This window comes from Zootoca vivipara, chromosome 1 (genome assembly GCF_965207765.1).
Source record: "Zootoca vivipara chromosome 1, rZooViv2.hap1.1, whole genome shotgun sequence".
Taxonomy (NCBI): domain Eukaryota; kingdom Metazoa; phylum Chordata; class Lepidosauria; order Squamata; family Lacertidae; genus Zootoca; species Zootoca vivipara.
This window is the reverse complement of record NC_142582.1, coordinates 131,515,642-131,542,164: the sequence shown is the minus strand read 5'-3', so window position 1 is coordinate 131,542,164 and position 26,523 is coordinate 131,515,642. Positions and strand designations below refer to the sequence as shown.

Sequence of the window (26,523 nt, the reverse complement as noted above, 5' to 3'; positions counted from 1 at the left end):
ATTAGATTCCTACAGAGAACTATATACTTTTCCCAAAGGTTTGTTTTTTTTACTACAAAGTCATCTTAACTCCCTGTCCCCTTCTGCTTCGTCGTCATTTAGTTGTCTTAGTCGTGTCCGACTCCGTGACCCCATGAACCAGAGCATGCCTTGGAAATTTCTTCTCAAAGCTGCTCCTTTTTAATGTCCATGGAGTTTTCTTGGCAGGGATACTGGAGTGGCTTGCCAGTTCCTTCTCCAGGTAGATCACATTTAGTCTAAACTCTCGGCTATGACCTGTCCGCCTTGGGTGGCCCTGCACGGCATAGCTCCTAGCTTCTTGGAGTTATTCAAGCCCCTTCGCCACGACAAGGCAGTGATCCATGAAGGGGCCCCTTCTGCTTAGACAAACCAAAAATATTTGATGCTCTGACATCATCAAGGAGATGATGGCGCTCATGGTAATTTACAGAGTAATGTAAGCGGGGTAGGTAGGGTGGAAATGAACTAGAAACAACTCAGAGTAATATGCTGTTTACTGTTTCCTACGCAAGCATTACAGACATTGGTTTATACCAGGCAAAATCTGGTAGTCGTTTGCCGGAAACATGGCATAGCAAAACTTGGCTACAGCTTCTATGGAGCAGCTCCGATAACCAGCGGATTTTGCAGAGGGCTGATCTTGCAATCACAACACATAGGTACACATTTCTTCCAGCTAGACGGATCTCCTGGAGAGGGTGTCGTTGCCAAGGCAGCCATGACGCCCTCCCTACAGGCACAGCTGGGAGCTTCATAGGACCGCAGCCCTGGAAAAAGATAGCCCCTAATCACAGTCTGCCTATTGCAGATGAGGCAGGAGATAAGCCTCCATCCATCAATTCAAATGAATCTAGATCACCAGGAAGAGAGCATTTTGAATTTGTTCCCTGGACCAGCATGCGTGATACCTGGTTGCTATAACAATTATAACGCAACCACACAGAACCTTTGTGAAACCCAGGAGCACAATCCAAAAATCTTTGGCTATACAGCCCAGAATTGTGTCTATTCACAGTCCGATTTCTTTTTTTTTGTTGCTGTTCTCTATTGAAGGATACTAAAGAAATAACCAAGTAGGGCTTTCCAACTAAGCATGCAGCTGGGATGGTAAAATCTGTGGCTCGCCAGATGTTGGGGCCACAACTGCCAAGATCCCTGGCCGTTGGCCAGTCTGTGTAGAGCTGATGGGGAAAGGGAGTTTCTGAACATCCAGAGGGCCAATGGGTCTCCATCAGAGTTTCTGCAGCAAGGACTGGGCAAAGCAATATATGTTAATAGAAGAATAATGTTCCAACAACAACTGATGACCTCCTACCAGCCCACAATAGAAAGTGCCCTTTCATATTGTATCACAGTGTGGTATATGCTGGCTTGACAGCCACAGACAGAAAGTCTCTACAGAGTGGTGAATACAGCACATGATATCGTGGGCTGTCCCTTGAGTCCCCTAGATGACATCGCAAGGGATTGTTGCCTTAGGTGAGCGAGAAAAAATGGCCAGCACCTCTTTAGGAATCCTGGTAGACCACAAACTTGACATGAGTCAACAGTGTGATGCAGCAGCTAAAAAAGCCAATGCAATTCTGGGCTGCATCAATAGGAGTATAGCATCTAGATCAAGGGAAGTAATAGTACCACTGTATTCTGCTCTGGTCACCTGGAGTACTGTGTCCAGTTCTGGGCACCACAGTTCAAGAAGGATACTCACAAGCTGGAACGTGTCCAGAGGAGGGCAACCAAAATGGTCAAAGGCCTGGAAACGATGCCTTATGAGGAACGGCTTAGGGAGCTGGGTATGTTTAGCCTGGAGAAGAGAAGGTTAAGGGGTGATATGATAGCCATGTTCAAATATATTAAAGGAATTCATATAGAAGAGGGTGAAAGGTTGTTTTCTGCTGCTCCAGAGAAGTGGACACGGAGCAATGGATTCAAACCTCAAGAAAGAAGATTCCACCTAAACATTAGGAAGAACTTCCTGACAGTAAGAGCTATTTGACAGTGGAATTTGCTGCCAAGAAGTGTGGTGGAGTCTCCTTCTTTGGAGGTCTTTAAGCGGAGGTTTGACAGCCATCTGTCAGGAATGCTTTGATGGTGTTTCCTGCTTGGCAGGGGGTTGGACTGGATGGCCCTTGTGGTCTCTTCCAACTCTATGATTCTATGATTTAATCTTCTACCCTTGGGCAGGAGATATAGAAGTATAATCAGCCATACCAACAGGCTAAAAAATAGCTTCTATCCATGGGCTGTTAGGCTGTTGAACGGAAAATAACATAGCGAAATCGACTTGTGATGTGGTGTGGCGTGCGATAATCACACAGAGCACAACAAGACTTGAGGGGGGCGGGAGGCTCATTTCATTGTACACAGGTTGTACGTTGACAATAAAGGTATCATTATTCTCCAGGAGATGGAAAATAGAAGGGCCACATCCTGCTTGGGTTTGCAGAGTACCAGATACTCCAAGAACTGAAGGATTTGCAGGGCAAAGTTAGTTGAAGGGCATAACATTGGGAGTGCCGGGTCAGCATGCGGGCTCTAGAGCAGGAAGCTCACAATAATAAATGCACGCATGACTTAATTGTATAGTTTCTAACTCTAGAACTCAAAAGCCAGGGTCCCCCCCCCCAGTCCTATTAATGTGTGATATTGCAACCGAATCCTATATTTAAGCAAACATGCTTGCTTATTCCATGGAGGTTGCATTTTAACCCAGGTGGTTTTTTTTAGGAAGCATCATTCAAAGAGACAAACAAAAGTTTACAAGTTTAAAAACAGAGGAAAGACATTGATTTCTAACCACCCTGCTGGGAGATCTGTGTTTGATGCAAGATTTCACAGAATCGGAGCTCTTCGCGTCTTTGACTGCGTCTTGCAGGATCAACCAGCCTGTGCTATTAACTACAAGTCCACAAGAGAACGGAAGTTCTCCCTCCTTCTTTGACACCACAGGATTTTGTGAATGAAATGTATTTGGCATAGCTGGATCCAAACCCCCACTTCCACTTCATCTGCTCCCAAACAGGCAGCAGACTTTTCTGATCCCCACACAGTACACATGAAGAGCTCTTGATAACCCCAAACGGACGCAATCATTTGATAACCCCAAAACTGATGCAATCCCAATTATCCGGCCCCCCCACCCTCCCCCAAAGTCCCAAATAGAAGCATTTTCTGCCGAGTCACAATAAGTTCGAGACCTTCAGCCAACTCTCTTGTCTCGCTCGGTGCAGAGATTTTCTTTCTAAAGCTTTGCCATTCTTAACACGGTAATTTCACGGCTCGCTCCATTGTGCACCAACAGAGTATATCCCCTTTCTCCGTTCAAGTTCACTTCAAGGCTGGGAATGCGCTGAGGCTGTCCGTGGTAAATCCGGCTTAGCTATGACACCCCCTTTTTATTTTTATTTTTATTTTTAGATGTTTGGGAAACGGTAGTTCAGCTTTCTTGTGTTGCAATAGTACTTCTTGTTATCCAAAGCAGGTAGAATATTGCTGCTTGTTAACTGGGGCAGGTACTGTAACTAAGAAGAGAGAATAAGGAGTAATTTGAGCCTCCACTTTCCAGTTTAGCAAAGGACAACAATGTAAACGGTTCTGAAAATGACACAAAGGTCAATGGGCAGCTGGGGGCTGGCTCTACCCTTTTTGGGGTGCTGGTCTCGAATTTTTTAAAAATAAAATAAAATAAAAATACCTGTATACCACTATACATTTTTTAAAAAAATCAAAGCGGTTTATGACAATAGAACCATTCAATAAAATAAACACAGGCCTGACAAAATTGAAAAAAATTCAGTAGTTGTTCAGCGTTTGGCACAGAAGACACATGCTTAGTAATAAAAATGTATTAAATTTATACACTGTTCATCTGAAGGTCACAGGCTAGTTTACAACTTTAAAGCAAAAGGTAAAAAGGTAAAGGTAAAGGGACCCCCGACCATTAGGTCCAGTCGTGACCGACTCTGGGGTTGTGCTCATCTCGCATTATTGGCCGAGGGAGCCGGCGTACAGCTTCCAGGTCATGTGGCCAGCATGACAAAGCCGCTTCTGGCAAACCAGAGCAGCACATGGAAATGCCGTTTACCTTCCCGCTGTAGCGGTACCTATTTATCTACTTGCACTTTGACGTGCTTTCAAACTGCTAGGTTGCCAGGAGCTGGGACCGAGCAACGGGAGCTCACCCCGTCACAGGGATTCGAACCGCCGACCTTCTGATCAGCAAGCCCTAGGCTCAGTGGTTTAACCACAGCGCCACCTAGGTCACAAGATACATACGGTAGCATAATATCAAGAAAGCAATAGCTTCCAAGGCACATTTAAAAGGCCATACATTGTTTAATCAGCCCAAGGCTTGTTTGAAGATTGCTTTCTCCTGACCGCTGAACTGTCCTCACCTGAATCTCTGTTGGCAGGGAGTTCCACAGGACTGGGCAAATGACACTAAAGGCTCTGCTTATTGTTGTTGTGAAATGAGCCTCATGGATCAAGCTGGGATAGAAGGGTTCAGGCGATCCCTGCAGGATCCTGGCCCCAAGTTTGTAAATTAGAATAGTAGAATTGGGAGGTACCACAGTGGTCATCTAGTCTAGACCCAGTCCTGCTGACCTCTGGCACCACCCGTGCTGGTAACAGTATCGCTATAGTTTTGAGGCTGGGACCCCGCCCCCAAACCCTAGAAATTAATAGATTGCAGGTTTTGATTATTTGGGGTATGAAGGGAGGAATGCCAGCTGCAGAGGAATTCCTGGGCTATCCTGTGCAAAAGGACCAGGACAAACTAGGGCCATTAAGAAACCACCACGTCTTCAATTCTCCAAAGAAGCACAGACCCTAGTAGTAGTAGTAGTAATAATAATAATAATAATAATAATAATAAATAATTTTTATTTATACCCCACCCATCTGGCTGGGTTTCCCCAGCCACTCTGAGTGGCTTCCAACAAAAGATTAAAAATACATTAAAACATCAGTCATTAAAAACTTCCCCAAGCAGGGCTGCCTTCAGATGTCTTCTAAACGTCAGATAGTGCTTTATTTCTTTGACATCTGGTGGGAGGGCGTCCCACAGGGCAGGCGCCACTACCGAGAAGGCCCTCTGCCTGGTTCCCTGTAACTTGGCTTCTCGCAATGAGGGAACCGTCAGTAGGCCCTCGGAGGAGAACGATGGGGGTGGAGATGCTCCTTCAGGTATACTGGACCGAGGCCGTTTAGGGCTTTAAAGGTCAGCACCAACACTTTGAATTGTGCTCGGAAACGTACTGGGAGCCAATGTAGGTCTTTCAAGACTGGTGTTATATGGTCTTGGCGGCCACTCCCAGTCACCAGTCTAGCTGCCGCATTCTGGATTAGTTTCAGTTTCCTGGTCACCTTCATAGGTAGCCCCACTTAGAGTGCATGGCAATAGTCCAAGCGGGAGATAACTAGAGCATGCCCCACTCTGGCGAGGCAGGGAGGGTCTCAGCCTGCGTACCAGATGCAGCTGAGGGTCAAGACATCTGAGGATCCTGTGCAGGGCTCAGCAGGGATTGGGGTGGCCTGTAGCAGGAGGGTGATCCCTGAGGCCCCTGAAATATTTGAGCAGCCTCTTACCCCGGGGATGTGCTTCCGCGTGGGCCGGTTTGGCTTCCGCGTGAGGGATCTCTCTCGCTCCCTCCCCAGCTCAACCTCTCGGATGCTGTCGAAGTAGGGGTGTTGCAGGAGCTGCTCGCAAGTCAGCCGCTCCGCAGGGTCCATGTGGAGGCAGCCCTGCGATAAGGAAAAAAAGCAAAGCGTCTGGAGCAGTGGTTCCCAACAGGGGGGGTCCGCGAGCTATGCCAGAGGGGTCCGCAAGATGCTATTAGAATCAAAAAATATATTAAATATATTTCGTATGATAACAGATTTTTTGTTTTGGCCGCTTCCTGCATGAGCAGAGTCTAGCGCAGAGTCTGTTTTGCAAAGAGGCAGTGCGCGCATTCTACTAACGCTCACCTCCCCAAGATGCTTTGCGCGCGTCGGCTTCAATTGTGCGCTACTGCGCAGGTACCCTGCCTTCTCCATTCCCCTCCCTCCTCCCTGGCGCGCGCTGCCTCTTTGCAAAACAGTAGTGTTTGTAAACAAAGCAAGCATTTTCTTCCATGTGTTTCATGAAAAACAAATATAGGAATCGGCTCGACATGTGGTCGGATTTCAGAGTGAAAGTTTCAAGTCTGGAACCTAATATTTCAGAAATAATGGACTCAAAGGAAAGATTTAACTCATCTCATTAAGAACTGAAAATTAAAACTAACTGTATACTGATGGAGTACTCTGTTGTAACTGTAAAAAACGTATAAATATAAAATATAAAAAGACTCTTAATTTGGCTCTCACTTTTTAATTTTAGGATTAGGGATTAATGGGGGTCCTTGTCACAATAGCGGCTCGATGAGGGGTCCTCGAGAAAATTTTGTTGGGAACCCCTGGTCTGGAGGATGCAGACACAAACCAACCGTGGCTCAGTGGCAACAGTGCCCGCTTCCCCACTCAGAAGGTTCTGGGTTCAATTCCGGCCTGGGAATGTCTGTCGGCTGCCTGAATTCCCAGAGAGCTGCTGCCAGTCAGTGCAGGCATCGCAGTACTTAGTGGGCATAGAATGTGAGATGACGTTGGGGGGAGAAGGGAGAGGGAAATTGGGAGACGGTTGAAATGGAGCGGCCAAGCAGAAACACTCCGCTCTGTGAATGCTTCGTTCCAAGATCCACTTGTTTACTCCCCATTCCTGGTTTGCTTATATAAAAAGAAACGGAAAAAGACTGTCGAGGGGTTGGTCAATCATCAACTAAATTGCAAGCTTAGCAGTAGAACTGGCGTGCAAAGCAGCGAGTTCCAAATGGCCCTCTCAAATGAGCGTTAGGCAAATAAAATAAAACGGAAATGGATGGTTAAACTTGCTAAACTGGGTTTCGGTAAAGAAGATTAAGCAGGCATGAAGGCAAAAGAGCCATCTCAAAAAATGCTAGTGCATTTTAATGTGGGTGGTAAACCTGAAGTCTCGCCCCGCTGTTGGGGACCGAATCTGTGACCTTCTGCATGCCAAGCAGCCCCTTGAACCGTGGCCCATCCTTCAAAAACCCACGGTACTTGCTCACCTTCATGAGTCCGAGGGCCGAGTAGGAAATGCCTGGGAATTTCATTTCTAGAGGCTCCTGGGGAGAAAGGAGGACAAAATAATGAGCATCATCGGCCTAGAGGTTCCCTTCCCCCCCCTTTCATGTTTTTCTTTTCAATCAAAAAAACTGAACACAAAAAATAGTTCTATATTTGAAGAACTCGCTCCCTGGACAGATCTTGCCCCTTTGGATCTGGTGGCCTTCAGTTTTCTGCTCCGTTTCCAAGGGTGATCCTTCCCTCCCCGCCACTGAAATGTGGGCGCAGATGTCCCAGTTGCCAGCGGCTACTTGTCTCCGAAGCCACGTCCAGGAGCCAGCCATTCCATTGAGTTGGTCGCTAGTTCCCAGACAATGGGCCTTACTTATCTCCAAGCAGCCGCAGGGCAAAAAAAAGCCATCCTTTTCTGTGGGCCTGGAGACGCCAAAAGGCCTTAAAAACCTAGGAAGCGGAGGAGGCTCCTATGTCTTGTTTGCAACAGGACTTGTGCAAGGCGGGGGGGGGCTCTCTCACCATGCTTTCTGGGTCTGGAACTCGCACGCCGCTGAAGAACTGGTTGGTGCTGAAGACTTGCTGGTGCCTGGGAATGAGGTCCCCTTTGGAGAAGAGGGAAAGGAGAAGCACACTCAAATCCACATTTGTTCTGCATTTCTAATAACTCAGTCTTTTAGACTTTGGAACTCGCTGCCTCATGATTTCAGGCAGGCGCCTTCACTGGGCTCTTTCCGGCACCTGCTAGAAACACCCTTCTTCAGACATGCTTGCCCAGAAGTTTAGAAAATGGAGGCGAGTCTTAACCTGCTTTTAGTCTGTTGTTCTTCCTGAAAGTCTTAACTTATTGTTGTCCATTTTCCTTATTGACAGTTCTACTGCTTTATCTTGTTTGTAAACAGCTTCCAGGGGTTACTTTCCACAATAAAGCAGCGTATAAATTTCATGAAACAAACAAATAAATTCAAACATTCCTGCCATTAGGGGCTCATGTGGGGGGGGGGGCAATTGCTCTACTTGGGGTGCAAGACGAGCCACGCATGTTTACGCAGAAGCATTGCCGCCAAAGCAACCAGCCCAAATCTTGTGCCTTAGCCAAAAACAGGCACTCGGCCCTACACATTTCCTCTGCCACCTCCCGTCATTTTCTTAAATCCTTCCTGTTTGTAAGGAAGAGACTAAACAAGCTTTCAGTCTGACAAGGGGATCTCTCCTAATGCCCAGCTTTTTAAAAGATCCATTTGCAGGATCTTTGCTGCGATGCAAAAATCAGCCTGGTGGGGAAACTCATCTTATGGAAGCTCCTGCAACCAGATGACGGTTGGAGGCTTGCAAAGTGCAGTCCAAGATGGATCTTTGCGGGAGACTGCAAAACTGCCTTTCAGCCCAGAAGCATATTCACCTGCTCCACGCCTGGTGGGAGGAATGGAAGAGGCTTGGCCAAAAACTGCCCCACCACCAGTCTATCCTCTATTGCTGTGCTGATGTCCTTGGATGGAAGAAGCCACCTCTGATCCCACACTCAGTTCCCACTTGGCCCAAAATAAAAATTTCCTCCAGTATACCTGAAGGAGCATCTCCACCCCCATCATTCTGCCCGGACACTGAGGTCCAGTTGCTGAGGGTCCTCTGGCGGTTCCCTCGCTACGAGAAGCCAAGTTACAGGGAACCAGGCAGAGGGCCTTCCCGGTAGTGGCACCCGCCCTGTGGAACGCCCTCCCATAAGATGTCAAAGAGAAAAACAGCTACCAGATTATTAGAAGACATCTGAAGGCAGCCCTGTTTAGGGAAGCTTTTAATGTTTAATAGATTTTAAACTCTGGTCCATGGGGTCACGAAGAGTCGGACACGACTAAACGACTAAACAACAAGATTTTAATATTCTGTTGGAAGCCGCACAGAGTGGCTGGGTAAACCCTGCCAGATGGATGGGGTATAAATAATAAATAATAAATTATTATTATTATTATTATTATTATTATTATTATTATTATTAGGCAGTGATCACAAAGCAGGCCATGGCAACTGCTGCTCAGCCTGCTGAAGAGGGAAGAAGGCTGGGTTCTCCACCTTCCATGGTTGTCTTACACTTCCATGCACCTTTTCCAACAGTCTTCTCCCTGTCTCTCTCAAAGCAGTGTGCAAGACCTGTACCTTATAGCGGGGTTTGTGCAGGAGAGATTCCAAATGGACCACGCGGGGGACACACCTCAGGCTGCATTCCCATGGCAGTGTATTTCGGGCTCACTGTCAATGGAAGTCTACTCAATAGTGATCCAGAGTAGATTTCAATGTCTAGTTAGCAGAGTAAAAACTTAAAACATGTTGCAGGATTCCCCCCAAAATAGACCAGAGGCAATTTCATCCAGCAGAGCCTTACTGCTACTGAAGGCAAATGAGCATCATGGTCACAAATCCAATACATTCAGGATTGGCATAAGAAATCCAGTTGCAGCAGACTTAACAAACCTACAATTACTTAACTTATAATAAGTCTAACCATGGGTAGGCAAACTAAGGCCCGGAGGCCGGATCCGGCCTTCTAAATCCGGTCCGCAGATTTTTACATGAGTAGAATGTGTCCTTTTGTTTAAAATGCATCTCTGGGTTATTTGTGGGGCATAGGAATTCATTCATCCCCCCCCAATATAGTTTAGCCCCCCACAAGGTCTGAGGGACAGTGGACTGGCCCCCTGCTGAAAAAGTTTGCTGACCCCAAAACTATAGCATACTATACAGAACACCACACCAGAAAAGAGAGGCAGAAACAGAAAGTGAAACTTTTAAGGCTCCTTCTGGCCTTACTTTTATAAAGAGATAAGAGAGCCAGTTTAAACCAGCTGTTCTCAGCTTCTCTGAAGGTATAACCCAAATCATCATGAACTTTCTGCCTGCTTCTCTCACACAGAGAAGCTTCCAGAACCCTCTTGAATTAAATAGAACAGGAAAGATCTCCATAGTGGAATATAACGCAGGTTTAGTTCTCATTTCTGGGTTATTTGCTTCCGGCGAAAACCCATTTGCAAATAACATGGAAACGAATGTCAGCATTAATCCGTCCCGGGGGCCAGTGGCTAAACTGGCCCCACAGGCCAAAGATGCGATTGGTCTCTCACAAACGTGAAGAACAACACACGCAAGTCAGTAAATAAGGCTAAACTGCTTTATTTACACATAAACTGGGAGCTCTACATTATGGCTCCCTCTCTCTGGCATCACAGCCAGTAAAGAAAAAAGACAAAGGAGACAAGAGTCCCACTTCAGGAACAGGACAGTAGACAAACATCCTGTCTATGTCACATCCACTCTGTGGAATGAAAACACAAACAGTCATAAGATACACAAGAAAACCTATGACTGCAGACGGGGAATGAATCTCCCAACAACAAATGCCGTAATTGCATTTTATTCCGCTATAGTTCCTCTACCTTCCACGGCAATTACCACGGAGAGGAGAGCGAGACAGATCAAGAAAAACGCCTCTCTGTTTCCTTGGCACCTCTCAAGGGCTTACCCAACGTCCTTCTGATCAGGTAAAGCTGGTCCACATCCGATTTCCCCGGCCACAGAGGGATCCCAGACAGCAGTTCTGCAAATACGCAGCCGATGGCCCAGACGTCCACAGGGGGGCCATACTGGGTGTCCCCCACAAGCAGCTCAGGAGACCGGTACCACCGAGTGGCCACATAGTCTGTGTAGTAATCGCTGGGCCCAGCTAGACAAGGGAGGGTGGAAGAAGGAGGTGAGAATCACACACAAAAGGTGATCTATCCAACAATCGCCCCAAAGGGTCAAGGTCGCCAGAAGGGCTCCTCCCTGTCCCAGTATATTCATAGAATCATAGAGTTGGAAGAGACCACAAGGGCCATCCAGTCCAACCCCCTGCCAAGCAGGAAACACCATCAAAGCATTCTTGACATATGCCTGTCAAGCCTCCGCTTAAAGACCTCCAAAGAAGGAGACCCCACCACACTCCTTGGCAGCAAATTCCACTGCCGAACAGCTCTTACTGTCAGGAAGTTCTTCCTAATGTTTAGGCGGAAGCTTCTTTCTTGTAGTTTGAATCCATTGCTCCGTGTCCACTTTCCTGGAGCAGCAGAAAACAACCTTTCTCCCTCCTCTATATGACATCCTTTAATATATTTGAACATGGCTATCATATCACCCCTTAACCTTCTCTTCTCCAGGCTAAACATACCCAGCTCCCTAAGCCGTTCCGCATAAGGCATCGTTTCCAGGCCTTTGACCATTTTGGTTGCCCTCCTCTGGACACGTTCCAGCTTGTCAGTATCCTTCTTGAACTGTGGTGCCCAGAACTGGACACAGTACTCCAGGTGAGGTCTGACCCGAGCAGAATACAGTGGTACTATTACTTCCCTAGGTCTAGATGCTATACTCCTATTGATGCAGCCCATAATTGCATTGGCTTTTTTAGCTGCTGCATCACACTTCTGACTCATGTCAAGTCTGTGGTCTACCAAGACTCCTAGATCCTTTTCACATGTACTGCTCCTTTGCTGAATTTTATGAATACATTCCAAGGATTATATAGGAAAAGCAGATGCAGGGAGAGCCATGCCCAGCTGCTCAGCAGACAGAGAGACAGAAATTGTAGTGATAAATAGAGGCACACTTACTGAGGATGCGAGCAAAGCCAAAGTCGCAGAGTTTGATGACAAAATGCTTAGTTATGAGGATGTTCTCTGGCTTCACGTCTCTGTGGATGCACTGGAAGCAAAGGTAGAGCTGTCAATGAGACAATCAAGCTGGAGGCTTCACCTTATTTAAAATTGGGGGTGGCAAATGGGGAGCCCCAGTTAGGGACCTGGCCCTTGATACAACCTGGGCCTGCCTATTATTATTATTATTATTATTATTATTATTATTAAAAAGCCCACTTTTGTTTGTAGCGGAAAGGAAGAAAAATGGTAATAAACAGAAACATCCCACACTATAATAGCCCCCCCCCCGTGCCTAACATATAAGAAAAGTATTTATTTATAAAGGCCATTTGTACTGCCATATCATAAAATATCAGGGTGCTCTACAATATTCAAAGAATCTTCAGTTTTGTTCTCCACGTTCCTAGAACAGTTTGTGGTTGTGGTTGTGGTTGTTTTTCATCGGCATTCTGGTGTGGGTTTCTAATAAACACAAGTTTGTAAGAAATTCTGCTCAACATGCAAAGTTTTTGAAATATACTCGGAGTCGAGAGTGAATTTCATGCTCATTATTCAGCTCGTAGTCATCAAGGAGAAGAATAATGGCCTTTTCCTAAAACCATCTGCTTATATACATTATTTACACAATGGGCTTTACGTGATTGGCTACTTCAGGGCTACACCTGTGGGCCAATCAGTTTGTGGATTGACTTCCGCCAGCAGCCTGATTGGCTGCTCCTGCAGGCCAATCAGGTTGCGGATTCACTTCCACCTGGAGTTGGATTGGGTGGCTCCTGCGGACCAATCAGACTGCTGATTCTGGATCCTATTGTTCTATGATTCAGCTCAGTACATAACACCTTTGCAAAGCAATTCCCCCCTAAAACAATGCACTTTCGCATGCTTTTTTAAATAATAAGTGCGTTTTTTATGAAGGCTTTATCCTAGTATCTGCATTTTGCACAAAATACTTGGCCGGAGTGCTGCAAGGTTTCAGAGAAGTACAAAGTTCAAAGGGCACCTGCTTCAGTCTGCGTATTGTTTTGGAATGTGTGACTTAGGTAAACCGCCCCCCCCCCTTAAATGCAAAGAGCCGACTTTCTCCCCTATCCCTAGCAGGCCCTTTCTTCTCCCTTCCTTCGCACCCCAGGGGGCTGCAAGCGGGTGGCTGGGAGGCAGGCTGCTCTTGCCAGAGGTCTGATCTGATCGCTTGCAGAGTGACTCCAGCACTGCCAGCCTATGGAAATAGGGCTGGGGGAGGACAGATGGTAGGGTGGAGGGCATGGAAAGGCTGGCGGGTTGATGGCAGGACTTACGTTGTGCTTGTGGCAAAAGTTCACTGCCTGGAGGGTCTGCCAAGTGATGCTTTTCACGAGGTGCTCCGGGACTCTGCAAGGAGAATGGAAAATTCCACAACCATTTGACCCAAGTCCATCAGTAAAGGGAAGGGATAGCGACAGGGTATCTTTCTGCACTGGGGTAGTAAAGCCATTTTGGTTTGGTTAACTGCCTTGGTCAACACCAGCAGAGCATCAGTTTAGGGATATAAGAACGAAGTTGATTCGAAAGAAGGCGAGGGTTTTCTAATAATTTATTTTGAATCCAGCCCACTTGTCCAAATTCATTTATTAATTCTTTTGCTTTTAGGATACTTTCTCTAGGGTTTTCAGTGGTTCTTATTATTAGATCATTGGCATAAGCTCTTACTTTATAAGATTTCTCTCCGGCCACAATTCCCTTTATTTTTCCTTCTTTCCTTAATTCCCTCATTAGAATTTCCAACGTCAAATATAAATAGTAAGGGTGACAGAGGACATCCCCGTCTTGTACCCTTCATAATCTCAACGCTTTCTGAGATGTTACCATTGATTATGAGTCTAGCCTTTTGTTTGGAATAAATCGCCTCTATCCCTTTCTCGAAGATTTCTCCAAAGCCTATTAACTTAATCTGTTTCTTCATGAAGGAAAGGAGGAGAGGGGAAGTAGTTGCCAAGCTTTGCATTACGAAGGTAACATTAAATAAAATCAGGAGCGAGGAAGGATGACAAGCAAACCAGCCAAAAAGAGGATTCCTAGAGAAGAAGCTTTCCCTAAATCAGCCATCGCCAGCCTGCGACCGATCAGAGGTTTTGGACTACAACTCCCATCAGCCCCTGAACCCACAGCAGCTGTTCAGCTCGTCGTCGTCATCTAATGTTTGATGTTTTGCTGTGTTGGATGTTTTAATGTGTTGGAAGCAGCCCAGGCTGTCTGGCGCTGGCAAGAGTTGCATCCCAAAAACATTTGGACGGCTCCAGGTTGGCAAAGGTTGCCCCGAAGCCTCTGGAGCTCATGGTGAGACGGCTGCTTTAGATGCAGGATTTGGCCAAAGCTATTCTGCATCGCTGTGGGTTAAACCACTGAGCCTAGGGCTTGCTGATCAGAAGGTCGGCAGTTCGAATCCCTGCGACAAACAGCCTGGCCTTGTATAACACAGCCTCCTCTATTCACACACAGAGGGGCCGTAATTTAGTGTCAGAAAACTTGTTTTGAATGCAGAAGATCCCAACATAAGGAAGCCCGGAGGAGAAGAAGCTGACGCACTTTTTAAACTCATCATGTGAATAGAACCAGCAATTCTGAAACAATCGTGCAGAGAAAAACTGGGTGATAAACATGACAAATGAAATGGGAAAGGGTTTTTGCAGGCGCTGGGACCAGTGAAATTCACAGCAGCTGCCCCTGTGTGACTTTTAGGAGACGGTTTATTGCTGCTGCTGCATACTGCAGGCAGTGAAGGAGACCCCCTGGCAACCGCTTGCACAGAACCACCCCTGGCCCCGTTCCCCCAGAGATGGGGTCTCATCCATGGGGAATCCAAAACCCATGTCTCCCACAGGGTGGTGGTTGGGTTTTTTTGTTTTGTTTTTTTAGTGCCGTACTTGTCCAGTCCAACATCTTAGGAATTTGCAACATGTATGGGACTTCCCCCCCCCGCCCTGCAGATTCAAAACGAAAATAATATAAATGCAGTTCTTTTCACGATGGCAGTGCCCCAAACAGCAGGCCCAGTTCTGAACCCCACACACCCTAAAACGCAGGTTGTGGTGGTTTGGCTGGAGCGAAAGGCAGAGCCTAGAACGCCACACGCTTCAATTCTCAGAGCAAAAACACCGGGCAATTCCATTTTGTCTGCCTAAAGATGTCAATTTGGCCCCCAAATGGTAATCACTGCCACTGATCCACTTTGGAACTCCCTGCCCATTGATATAAGGCAGGTTGCAGGCAATGCTTTCCTGGGTGTAAGAGAATCTGCCGGGCGACCATCCTTGTCTGAAGCTGGGAAGAGGCCTGACTCATTCTCTGCGCTGTGTCCCAAGCTATGACCCCCCCCTTAAAAAAAACCAATGACGCCTAATGGGCGAGCAAGATCTCCAATAGGGATGCTAATCCAGCGAGCATCTCCATCTTATGCCACTGGCCTGATCCAGCAGGTTCTGCTTGTGTTCTTAAAACAATCAAACTGCACCAACAGCAAGTCAAAATCACAGCGCTGCGTCTCTCCCCACCATTCACTAAAGCTTCATTAATGTGTGACCCTGACATTCTGGACCCCCCTCAAACTGATGCCAAAGTTTTGTGCTATATTTTTGTGCTGCAAACTCCACATTTCGTGCTGCTCCTCCAACCGAGTAATTGATAAAGCAAAACGGGGACACAAGTTAATGCCCCCAAATCCAATCTTGCCTGGTTGACTCCAGACAGGTGCCAAAGTTTTGTGCCACAAACCCAACTTTTTGTGACACCCCCCCAAAAAATGGTGTGCTTGTTTTGTGCCGGTTTGTTGACTGAGGGGGTTACAGGGGAGTCACACCAGGGACTAGCTACTTACCCCCGTGGGTTCTTGTCCAGCTCATGGAGGACCGTGTGGTCGCAGTATTCAAAGACCAGGTGGAGCTTCCTCTTCCTCCGAAAAACCTCCAAGAGGTTGACCAAGTTGGGGTGTTTCAGTTGCTGGAAAGCACAGGAGCGCATTCTAAGAGGACTGTGGATTGAACCCGTAACCGAGGCTACACTATCTGCTGCTACAATCTCAAGACAACAAGTAAGATAACAGCCGCAGATAATAACCTCAGTTACAAGCCCAGTACTGTACACTAAAATTAGCCAAATGCACGCTGGAATAAATACGTGGCTCTTCGTTGTTACAATGATTATAGCTGGGTATTTCTCTCTTTAAGGCTTGAAATTCTTTCTTTTTTAAAAGCACGTTGCACTCTACTTCGTGAGGGCGGAGACCCTGAAAAGCAGACTGGAAAACTAAAGTAAATCTAATAAAATAAAATAAAATTTAAATAAAACACGTGTCCCCTCTTTTTTTATTCCAACAACCACCATGTGAAGTAGCTTAGGGAGAGAGAGAGGGAGAGAGCAATCAGCCTCAAGTCACCCAGTCAACTTTGTGGCCAAATGGAGACTTGAACTCAGAGCTCTTTGATCAAATCAAAAACCCAGAGAGGGAAAAGAGCTCTGAGCATGTGCCATAGCTGCCAAGTTATCCCTTTTTTACAGGGATTTTCCCTTATGCTGAATAGGCTTCCTCCCGAGAAAAGGGAAAACTTGGCAGCTATGGGCATGTGCAAAGTGTGTAAACCACGGCTCTTTCCCCACAAAAGATCAGAGCAGAGGGGAAGTTCTCTCAACACACACACAGACACACACACACAGAGCCAAAGCCAAACCCTGTATCTCTTAATTCCATCCTTTAAACAGCTGCAAGGTTGAGTTTGCAGGTTGGTTGTGCATTGAATTTATTTGCATTCTTCTCCTGGAGTTACCGAGTTCGTTTTGCTTTTTTGCATAGAAATGGATGGAGGGAAAAATGCCGGAGGGCTTTCCTTCCCCCATCTCTTCGAGTTGTGTAAGAACAATGTTTAAAAGTGTACGAAGAAAAAGGAATATGGAAGTTGAGAGGCATCGCTAAGAATTAAGTAAATGCTTCCATTTCCATGGAAAATATTATATATATATATATATATATATATATATATATATATATATATATGGACAATTTGCATACCACTTAATTACAACAATATCTTAGCCATATATGAGTAACTAAAGACAATAAAAATCAGTTAAAACTACATACCCTCCAACATTTCTCTGATGAAAATAAGGACGTCCTACTCAATAAATAACAAACAACAACAACAAAATTAAGAAACTCCCCACTTAGCCATGAACCTCAGTGGGTGGCCTTAGGCCAGTCACTGGCTCTCAGCCTGCCTACCTCACAGGGTTGTTGTGGGAATTAATTGAGGAGGAAGAGAAATGTGCAGGCCACCTTGAGCTCTTTGGAGAAAAAGGTGGGATGTAAACGGGATGAATTAAAAATGAAATGAATAAATGAAATCTTTCGATTTTAAACATGGGCATGAATTACTGTGATGCTGGCCTGTCTCGTGTATCAGTCTCTCCCGTCATCCAGCGCTGCTTCAACACCTGCAAACTCTATCCCCCAATAAACACACCTTTCCCCTTTGTCAGCTGTAGAAACCCACCTTTGATTATCTTAGTCTTTAAAGTCCCTTTAATGCCTAGCTCAACACAGAGCTGCTAAAAACATCACAGCAAGAAGGAGAAGAAAGGGCTCTGGCACTCCTGCCTCCCATATACTTCAAAACCCATCATTTGCATCTCAGAGAGAGAAAGGGGGGGAAAGGAAGATAAACAGCGGGGCGCCGGGGCCTCTTTAATCTCCCTGATCTGGGCTTCTGTGCGCCACTGGGGCCTTTGTCCTGCAAGTGTTTACACGGCTGAAAAATGACTGATCAGGAATCCCATTTTCCCCCTGCTGAACGTGCAGCCGCCTGAGATGTGGGACAAGCCCTTCCGTTGCTCAGCCCAGGCTGCCCTTCTCCGCTTCGCAAACAAACAATCTGTTACTATTGACTGAGAAGGTGTTTTCTGAGAGATGGCGGCGCAGCAAGCCCACACTTGCCGGAACCAACCCTGAGCAGCCCAGAGCGGAGGCTGGCAAACGTTCCCCACTCGGCCCCATCGCCTTTCTCGTTTTTTGTTGACCAATGGGTGTATGGCGAGAAGGCGCATTTGTCACCCAGGAGCCCGGCCTGAGCTTGGTTTCTCTGCAGGCTCTAGAGACCCACATCCATCTTTCTGCAAGAGGGTTTTGGGCACTGCGGACAGCAGACCAGGGAAGAGGAATCTCTCTAGCCCACGAAGAAAATGTTTAAAACGACATTTAAAAAAACACCTGAAATGTTCCTTTTAAACATAATACCACCCGAAATAAAAAAGGAAATAAGATCTTTATTCCTATATGGTGTGACTGCTGCAAGAATCTTGGTGGCAAAAAGCTGGAAAAGCGAGATGCTGGTACCCACAACAACAGATTGGCAAATACAGATGTTAAATTATATAAGATTGGCAAAACTGACCGATTCAATAAGAGACATACCTGTGCAAAAAGTTACAAAAGAGTGGAGTGTGTACAAAAATTATCTTAAAATATACTTAAAGTATATTTAAGTTTGAGAAAATTAGAAATGATTGGAATGGATAAGAAAAGGAAAAAAGGATACTGTTAGTAAGAACCTTTGAAAGACAAGATAGATAAAAATGTATAACAAAAGGGATGGGAAGTATCTGTGTACAAAGGTAATGAGTGTATATATTCTGTATCTTTTCTTTTTTTCTTAGAGGATAGACTTGGTTTGAATGTTTTTTTTAGATAAGGCTTTATAGCTTTTTTTCTTTTCTTTTTTTCTGAATTTGTAACTTTGTGTATTCTTCTTATATATGTTTGTGTTTTTATTCATCGTGCTTTTAAACAATAAAATTAAACTTTCTCTAGCCCACGAGATGCCACTGGATTCCAGTTCCTTAACATCTGGAGGGCCAGAGCTTCCCACTGAAGGAAGCTGACTTACACCAAGAAACACAAACTGGTCTGCCAAAGGGGACCACCAAAGTCTTTTTTTAAAAAATTAAGCATTAATTATTATTTGTGCTCAGGATGGTCATACACAGTCAACGCCATTTGCATCTGCAAAAGCCTTCATGTGGGCGCACTGATCCATACAATCAACGCATGTTCCAGAGCTTTCTGCTGAACATAGGAGAACATTCTGGATCGGGCCAGTGGCCTATCTAGTCCAGCATCCTGTTCTCACAGTGGCCAACCAGATGCCCCAATGGGGAACCTGCAAGCAGGATCCGAGCACAAGAGCCGCCCTCTCTCTTCCTGGGGTTTCCTGCAACTGGGACTCAGACTATGGACGCAGAGTATAGCCATTAATAGTCCTCTCCTCCCTGAATTTGTCTCATCCTCTTCTAAAGCCATCCAAGTTGGTGATCATCACTGCCTCCAGTGGGAGGGAGTTCCATAGTGAACAATTTGATTAAAAATACATAAATACTGTGCTTGTTGTTTTTCTTTAACTTTTTTTGCACATATAAACCAAACCTAATCAAAAGGAACAACATTTGGTATGACTCCAGTTTGGGGGAAGGCAGGCTTAGCTGAGGCACTTACTACCGAGCCGGATTCAAGGTTTTTGTATTAATTTACAAAGCCCCGAACAGCTTAGGAGCAGGGTGTCTCAGGGTCCGTCGTCCCCCCCCCCGAACCCTTCTATCCCAGTTCGATCCGTGAGATCATCTCCAGGGGCACCTTGGGTCATTTCCCAAGCTGATGAGGCTCATTTGACAATAACAAGAAACCGAGTCTTTAGGGTTATTGTCCCAGTCCTGTGGAACACCCTGCCACTAGAGACTGAGCAAGCACCTTCTGTGCCAACATTTAAATGCCAAACATTTCCATTCTGCCGGGATTTAGCGGGATTTAGGTGTTTCTGGAATGGATAGAACTTGGATGCAATCAAGCAAGAGGTTGGATGGGCACCTGTCATGTATGACCTGGGGGGTTGGACTGGATGACCTCGGGGGCCCCTTCCTGCTCTACAATTCTGTGCTTCTAGGATAAGCAAATTCCTGCAAACGGCCTCATCTGCAGCTTTTAGCTGATGGGCAGTGAATCAAGTTCTGTGCCAATGGGTATTTGTACATGGAAGACTTATGGCAGGCACAGCCCACAGTGGGTAACAGCCGTCACCCATGGCAAATCTTGCACCAAGGAAACGGCGACTGATGCGGCAGATAAAAGCTATGCCGACATCTGCAGGCCAGCAGAGTGTGCCAGGAACGGTCCTTTGGTTTAAAGAGCACAAGGCTGGTGAAAAAGCAACACTCTGATGGCAAAGCTTCTTGCTTGAAATTATTATTAAAATTATTAAATATTTATTTATACCCCACTTTTTTCCATGACAGGGACCCAAGGCAGCTTACAGATGATGATAATAATAATAATAATAATAATAATAATAATAATAATAATAATATTTACTGTATACCCTGCCCATCTGGCTGGGTTTCCCCAGCCACTCTGTGTGGCTTCCAGCAAAGCATTAAAATACAATAATGTAAGAACAATGGGGGAACCATTAATAGGAAGCCCTAGAAGCAAGACATGTGACTCCCCATGAACTATCTACAAATTTGTCCAATGAATAGCGGAAATCAGAGTGTTCACACCATTATGGCAAAGCTACTTGGCCTAAACAAACACTAATAATAATAATAATAATAATAATAATAATAATAATATGCAGGATGTGTTTTAATTTGCAGGCTACCATTTGCATAGTCTGGGGTCATCGACTAGCCCTGCGCCTGAGACACAGTGCAAAGGGAGAGGGTGGGTAGTTAGCCAATTCTTCATGCAGCACGTAGTTAAACTGTGGAACTCCCTGCCACAGGAGGCAGTGGTGGCCACCAACCTGGGGTTTCTGGCAGCAGTGCTTCTGAATACCAGCTGCCGGAAACCCCAGGAGGGGAGAGTTGCTCTTGTGTTCGAATCCTGCTTGTGGGTGGCCCCTGTGAGAACAGGATGCTTAACTTAGATGGGCCTGGTGGGCTGGCGTTCTGTTCTTATCCCATCACTGCCATGGATAGTCCAGAACAGCTTTTCTCAACTTTGGGGTCCCCCCCCCGACATTGGGTCCCCTGCTAGCTAGGGATGATGGAAGTTGTAGTCCAGCGTCTGGGGAACCCCAAGGTTGAGAAAGGTTTTTAAGCAGAGGTTGAATGACCATCTGTCATGGATGCTTTCGCTGAGATTCCTGCATTGTGGGGGGGTTGGACTAGATGACCCTCAGGGGTACCTTCCCTGCAATTCTATGATTCTTTATTTCCAGTAAATGGGCTGTTCATTTGGGGTGCTTGCACTATATAGAGAAAAGCAGAGAGGTGTTCCTCCCCCTTTCTTGGATTTGACAACCACCCATCTCCTTGTTACCACCAGGAGACAGAGGTTCTGGGGGTGGAAACAGGTAGATAATGAATCAGGAAAAGAGGGGGGAGGTTTGGCACCCAGCTCCTAGCCCCAACAGTGAAAGGTCCATACTACATATATTCACGATTTGCAAAAGAAAACAACAATAGATATAATATTGAACTGCACCATTGCAGAAGCTCTGGGGTATTTTAATCACATTATTAATGAGCAAACAAAGCTCTTCTATCTAGACAGTCCCACTACCAGACATTACACTGCAGTTCAGGGAAATCTCCGCCCGAGGTGATACCTGGGCCTGGATAGCTCAGTTGGTTACAGCGTGTTGCTGATAATGCCAAGGTTGCAGGTTCGATCCCCGTAAGGGACAGCTGCCTATTCCTGCATTACAGGGGGTTGTACTAGATGACTATTGGGGCCCCTTCCCAACTCTACAATTCTATGATTCCCTGCTGGGAACGAAGCACAGACAATTCAGCCAAAGGAGACCACATTGCCTGCTCCTTGTGTTCCTCCAACAATGCCAGCGAGAAAGCCAAGGGCTCTGGGAGATGCGCCAAGATGAAACCAGAGATTAGGAGCCGCAGAGTAAGATGGCTTAGTTAGTGCACTTGGCCTCTGCGCCGCCAGCCTCTCCCAGGAAAAGCCGCCCCCCCAGGCACCCCCTAATGTTTCCTAGGTGACACATTCCAGCACCCTGGGACACCGGTTTGGACTTTAAAACCGACAGTTCAGAACAAAGAGGGGAGACGGGAAATATATCCTTAGCAAGGGGGAAAACAGCAACGGCTGTGTTCAACTCTCACGTCCTTAAGCTCAGAACACTACCCTGAGACAAAGACGGGGTTTTAGCTATGTCCTTACAGGCAAAAGCAGCCTGCATCGATGCTGTTAGGGGCTGGTGATGGAGGTTGTAGTTTGGAGGGCGCCAGGTTGGCAAAGTCTGGGCTAGAGAGAGTTACAGGTGGGTAGCCATGTTGGTCTGAGTCGAAGCAAAATAAAAAAATTCCTTCAGTAGCACCTTAAAGACCAACTAAGGTTTTATTTTGGTGTGAGCTTTCGTGTGCATGCACACTTCGTCTTTATTCAGACCTGGTCTCTCCATAGTTTTAAGCTTGGTAATAAGTTGCAGTTCAGCAAGACAGAGAAACCAGTAGGAGAACACTTCAAATTCCCAGGACATTCTATACAAGATCTCAAAGCAGCTGTTTTATTACAGAAAAATTTCAGAAACAGACTAGAAAGAGAAGTTGCTGAACTGCAACTAATTACCAAGCTTAAAACTATGGAGAGACCAGGTCTGAATAAAGACATTGGATTCTTATCTCATTATGCATGATCTAGCTTTCTTTAGCGCCTCAGCCCTTGCTTTTCCCCCCGCAGGACCAATTGCAGTCATCAGCAGTCGTTAACAGCCATCAACAGGTTTACCACTCCTATCACCCATTCCCACCCACCCCCACCCTCTGAATATACATAAGGGTCTGGTGACTTCTGTTTCAGTGTATCTGACGAAGTGTGCATGCACACGAAAGCTCACACCAAAATAAAAACTTAGTTGGTCTTTAAGGTGCTACTGAAGGAATTTTTTTATTGGGCTAGAGAGAGATCTGGTCTCCAAGGTGCACGTCCCCAGGGAAGTTCTCCTGCACAGCAGAAACTGTGCAAAAGCTGGGTGGGCAGGGCCACACCAGTCACCACCTGCCAGACCCAATGTTTTGCCAAGGTTCATCAACTCTCAAACTAGCAAGCTTCTCCCAGTTTGCCAAAAAGGAAGGACAGCAGGCAAGGGATGCCGTGATTAGGGATGGGGGAGCGATTTGATACCATTTGCATTCAAAGCCCAATCTATTAGATTTTTGCAGGTTGCCAAAAAAATACGAGAACCAAAGCACAGACATGCTGTGAATTTTGCACCGGCCCAAATTTCCCAGGGCAGTTCTCTAACCAAACAAAGCTCTACAAAAAATTAGCATATTAGGGAATATACCTGTGCCGTGGTGTGCTGGTGATTTCTTCTTCTTTGTTAATCTTAAAACCGTTCGGTCAATAAGATCAGTTAAAAAGAAGAACATTATATTTAATTTGTAGAAAAAGGAATCCGTATGAAGTTACCTTCAACATGCGGATCTCCCGAAGGGCAATTTTTTTGATGACAGGATCGTCTTCCGATTCCAGAAACTTCTTGATGGCCACAATCTGACCTGTGTCCCTGTTCCGGCACTTGAATACCACCCCATAGGAGCCTTCGCCAATCTTGCTGATTTTTTCATATTTCTCCATTGCAAATATGAAACGGAAATACCGTCCAGAGTCGAAGTGACACGCAGCAATTAATTTATCCTTTGGGGTATCTGAATCCTTCAGCTGACCAGTGACGTCTTAAACCTGTAAAAACGAACGCATACTACAACAGAAAACACTCTGAGCAGCTGCAGAAACTTTAGAGTTCATAGGAAAACAGGATGGCATTTCTCAGGAGCTGAAAACTGATTATAGCAGAGCCTTTCCATCATTTTGTGGTCATGCAAAATCCATTTTGGCTTCTTTTTCTTTTTGTAAATGGCCGGTGTCCTGGAGGTGCGATACAAATTAGCAGGAGTAGGGAATTCTTTTAACAACGCCTTTCTTTTTAACTGGCCTCATTATACATAAAACAGCGTTTGCAAACCTAATTTCTTCCAGATGTTCTGGAGTACAGTACAACTCTCACCAACCCTGAACCTGATGTAGATCAAAACATCTGGGGGGATCCACTCTGGGGTAACCTGAGCTACATAAACTCAACTTAATACAGCACACAGCTGGATTTGTCCGGTTAAACCCTCCTCTTCAAATCTCACTCTCTGCTCCTCTGACAAAATTTACACTCTGTGTGCTCCCTGGAGCAAGAAGCACATAGTCATTTATGTTACCCATAAAGTCTTCTAAAGGAAAAATGGCAAGCGAAGTTAATGGACTCCGCAGAAATGTCAAAACTTATGGGAAGATTCAGAAATCAAGAAGAGCTTTTAACAAAGAATGGGGGAGATATTTGGACTATCTAAAAAATTACTGTAAACAATTAAATACCTTAGCAGGATTAATTTAAAATCTAGCAGTTAAAAGGTGATTTTGGAAGAAATATAGAAAATAATAATTAAGAGTTAAGAAGGAGATGCAGTTTTTAAAATGTTTGTATAGGGAACCAACGAAGTGGAGGTAAAGGTAAAGGGACCCCTGACCATTAGGTCCAGTCGTGACCGACTCTGGGGTTGCGCGCTCATCTCGCATTATTGGCCGAGGGAGCCGGCGTATAGCTTCCAGGTCATGTGGCCAGCATGACAAAGCCGCTTCTGGCAAACCAGAGCAGCACATGGAAACGCCGTTTACCTTCCCGCTGTAGTGGTTCCTATTTATCTACTTGCACTTTGACGTGCTTTCGAACTGCTAGGTTGACAGGAGCTGGGACCAAGCAACGGGAGCTCACCCCGTCACAGGGATTTGAACCGCTGACCTTCTGATCAGCAAGCCCTAGGCTCAGTGGTTTAACCACAGCGCCACCTGGGTCCCTCAACGAAGTGGAGGAGGGAAGTCTAAACAACTATGTATGCAATCGTATTTGATGATGATTATTGTTAATTTGAAAAACCGAAAAATAGAATGAAGTCTCCACTGTGATGGCGTCATAGTGTTGTTCTACGTTTTCAAATTGTTTTAAGTGAGGTTAAGATTGCCAAAGGCCATTCATTTTAAATATATAGATATATTATTGATTTGTTAGCAAAAAAAGTGCAAACATAACACGAATAAATAAAACAAATAATTGAAAATTTAAACCATAAAGTGTCACAGCCTGGAAGGACAAACGTTCAAAGATACAGCACTGCTCTAATGGAATAATAAATTATTAACTTACACAAAGATTCCCCTTACAAATAATAAAGATAAATAAGTTATCTCCACCTGTGAATGCCATCATTAGTGAGAATAACATTTCTCTATAGTCTTAAATGAGCCAGACATTTGCATATACTGCAATATTTGAATAAGAAATAAAATCATGCCACGTATTTAAAAAAACAGCCATTTAAGCTCTGCTCTTAGTTTGTGATACATCACTTCCAGGAGGGTGATTTGCCAAACCTTAAGAGTACCAACAGCCCAAATCATTAAGACTTCCAGGATTTGGCAATACAGCCCCAGGCTGCTGTTAAGAGATGAGAAGTAGGTTATTTGCTTTCTGAATCCTGTTCTGTTTGCAAAAGCGCCAGGTGGAAAGACGGAGTAATCGTTTGTTTAGTTATCAAGGAGATCTCATTGCTGACCGGTGCCGGATTTATGTATAAACTAAACAAGCTATAGCTTAGGGCCCCACTCTCTTGGGGGCCCACAAAAAAAATAAAGAAAAAAAGCACTGGGTGTACATTTCCAAAATAAAAGTTAAAAAACAAATAAAATAAAGCCTCCATACAGCAACTGTGCTTTGTGTTGTGTAGGCTCCTATGATGTGAGCCATGGGCCCCGCCTGCTAGCCTGCTCCCTAAAACATCACTGCTTTGCTCCTTTCTATATATAGGGTGCCTCCATTCTGCATGGAGTGGCTGCACAGCAACATGTGCAAATGGCTTGAGATACCTATTAGGTCCATCAACGACCATATAGCAGGCATGTCCAACAGGTAGATCGTGATCTACTGGTAGATCACTAGATGTCTGTGGTAGATCACTGCCCCCCCCGAAAGAAGCTCAGCAAATTTGGCTACCCTAAAAAAGCTCTACATCTTTGTCCTGAAGCCCCCAAAACAGGGCTTTCCTTCCTAAAAAAAGCTCAACAACCTCGACTTGAACCCCCCAAAAGGGGGTAGATCACTGCCAGTTTTTAACTCTGTGAGTAGATTGCAGTCTCTTGGAAGTTGGCCACCCCTGCCATATAGCATATATTCAACACAAAAAACAGGGGCAATTTGTTGTTGACAAAGGACAGCTGGGCATATAAAGGGCCCCATGACCTTCAGTAGCTTAGGGCCTCATCAAACCGAAATCCGGCCCTGTTGCCGACGGTAATTCATATAGCGCACCCAAGCATCGGCCCTGTATGCTGTTTCCCAGCAGGGTTTCCAGCACCACGAGAAGCCAGTCTTGCCTCTAGGCCAGCAACGCCCTGCACATTTGCTCTGGCATAAGCGCCACTGGGCACAGGCGGACTTACTTGGGAGAGAGCACCCTGTGGCATGGATGTCGTCAGCGCAAAGCCAAGAAGCCGGTGGCTTCAGCCGTGAAAGCCGATCCCCGGGGAGGCTCCAGCAGCCTCTGCATCTTCAGGCCAGCTTCCTCCTCCTCCTCCTCCTCCTCCTCCTCCTCCTCCTCCTGTGGAAGGAAGGCCCGT

General features: G+C 45.7%; 1 protein-coding gene across 2 annotated transcripts; it reads right to left on the bottom strand.

Moving 5' to 3' along the window:
* Positions 1-497: 497 nt before the first annotated feature.
* Positions 498-26,523, bottom strand: CDKL1 (cyclin dependent kinase like 1). Of its 2 annotated transcripts, none has more exons than XM_035097920.3 (10): positions 26,347-26,523; positions 23,272-23,730; positions 15,673-15,794; positions 13,118-13,190; positions 11,778-11,868; positions 10,655-10,855; positions 7,663-7,745; positions 7,131-7,187; positions 5,611-5,766; positions 498-3,542 (listed from the first exon to the last, which is right to left on the bottom strand). In XM_035097920.3, exons 2-10 carry the CDS (start codon positions 23,437-23,439, stop codon positions 3,435-3,437), a joined length of 1,059 nt encoding a protein of 352 aa, XP_034953811.1. In that variant the 5' UTR covers positions 23,440-23,730; positions 26,347-26,523; the 3' UTR covers positions 498-3,434. The 2 variants fall into 2 exon arrangements, with proteins under 2 accessions (XP_034953811.1, XP_034953647.1); XM_035097756.3 differs by having other exon boundaries at positions 23,272-23,544.

Bases quoted from the DNA above. Each gene is read 5' to 3' on its own strand.
- CDKL1 (XM_035097920.3), bottom strand. From the start codon at position 23,439: ATGGAGAAATATGAAAAAATCAGCAAGATTGGCGAAGGCTCCTATGGG. The intron at 13,191-15,672 runs GTAAGTAGCTAG...TTCTCCTTGCAG, and splicing joins CTGGACAAGAACCCACGGGG to AGTCCCGGAGCACCTCGTGA. The intron at 11,869-13,117 runs GTAAGTCCTGCC...CTTTGCTTCCAG, and splicing joins ACTTTTGCCACAAGCACAAC to TGCATCCACAGAGACGTGAA.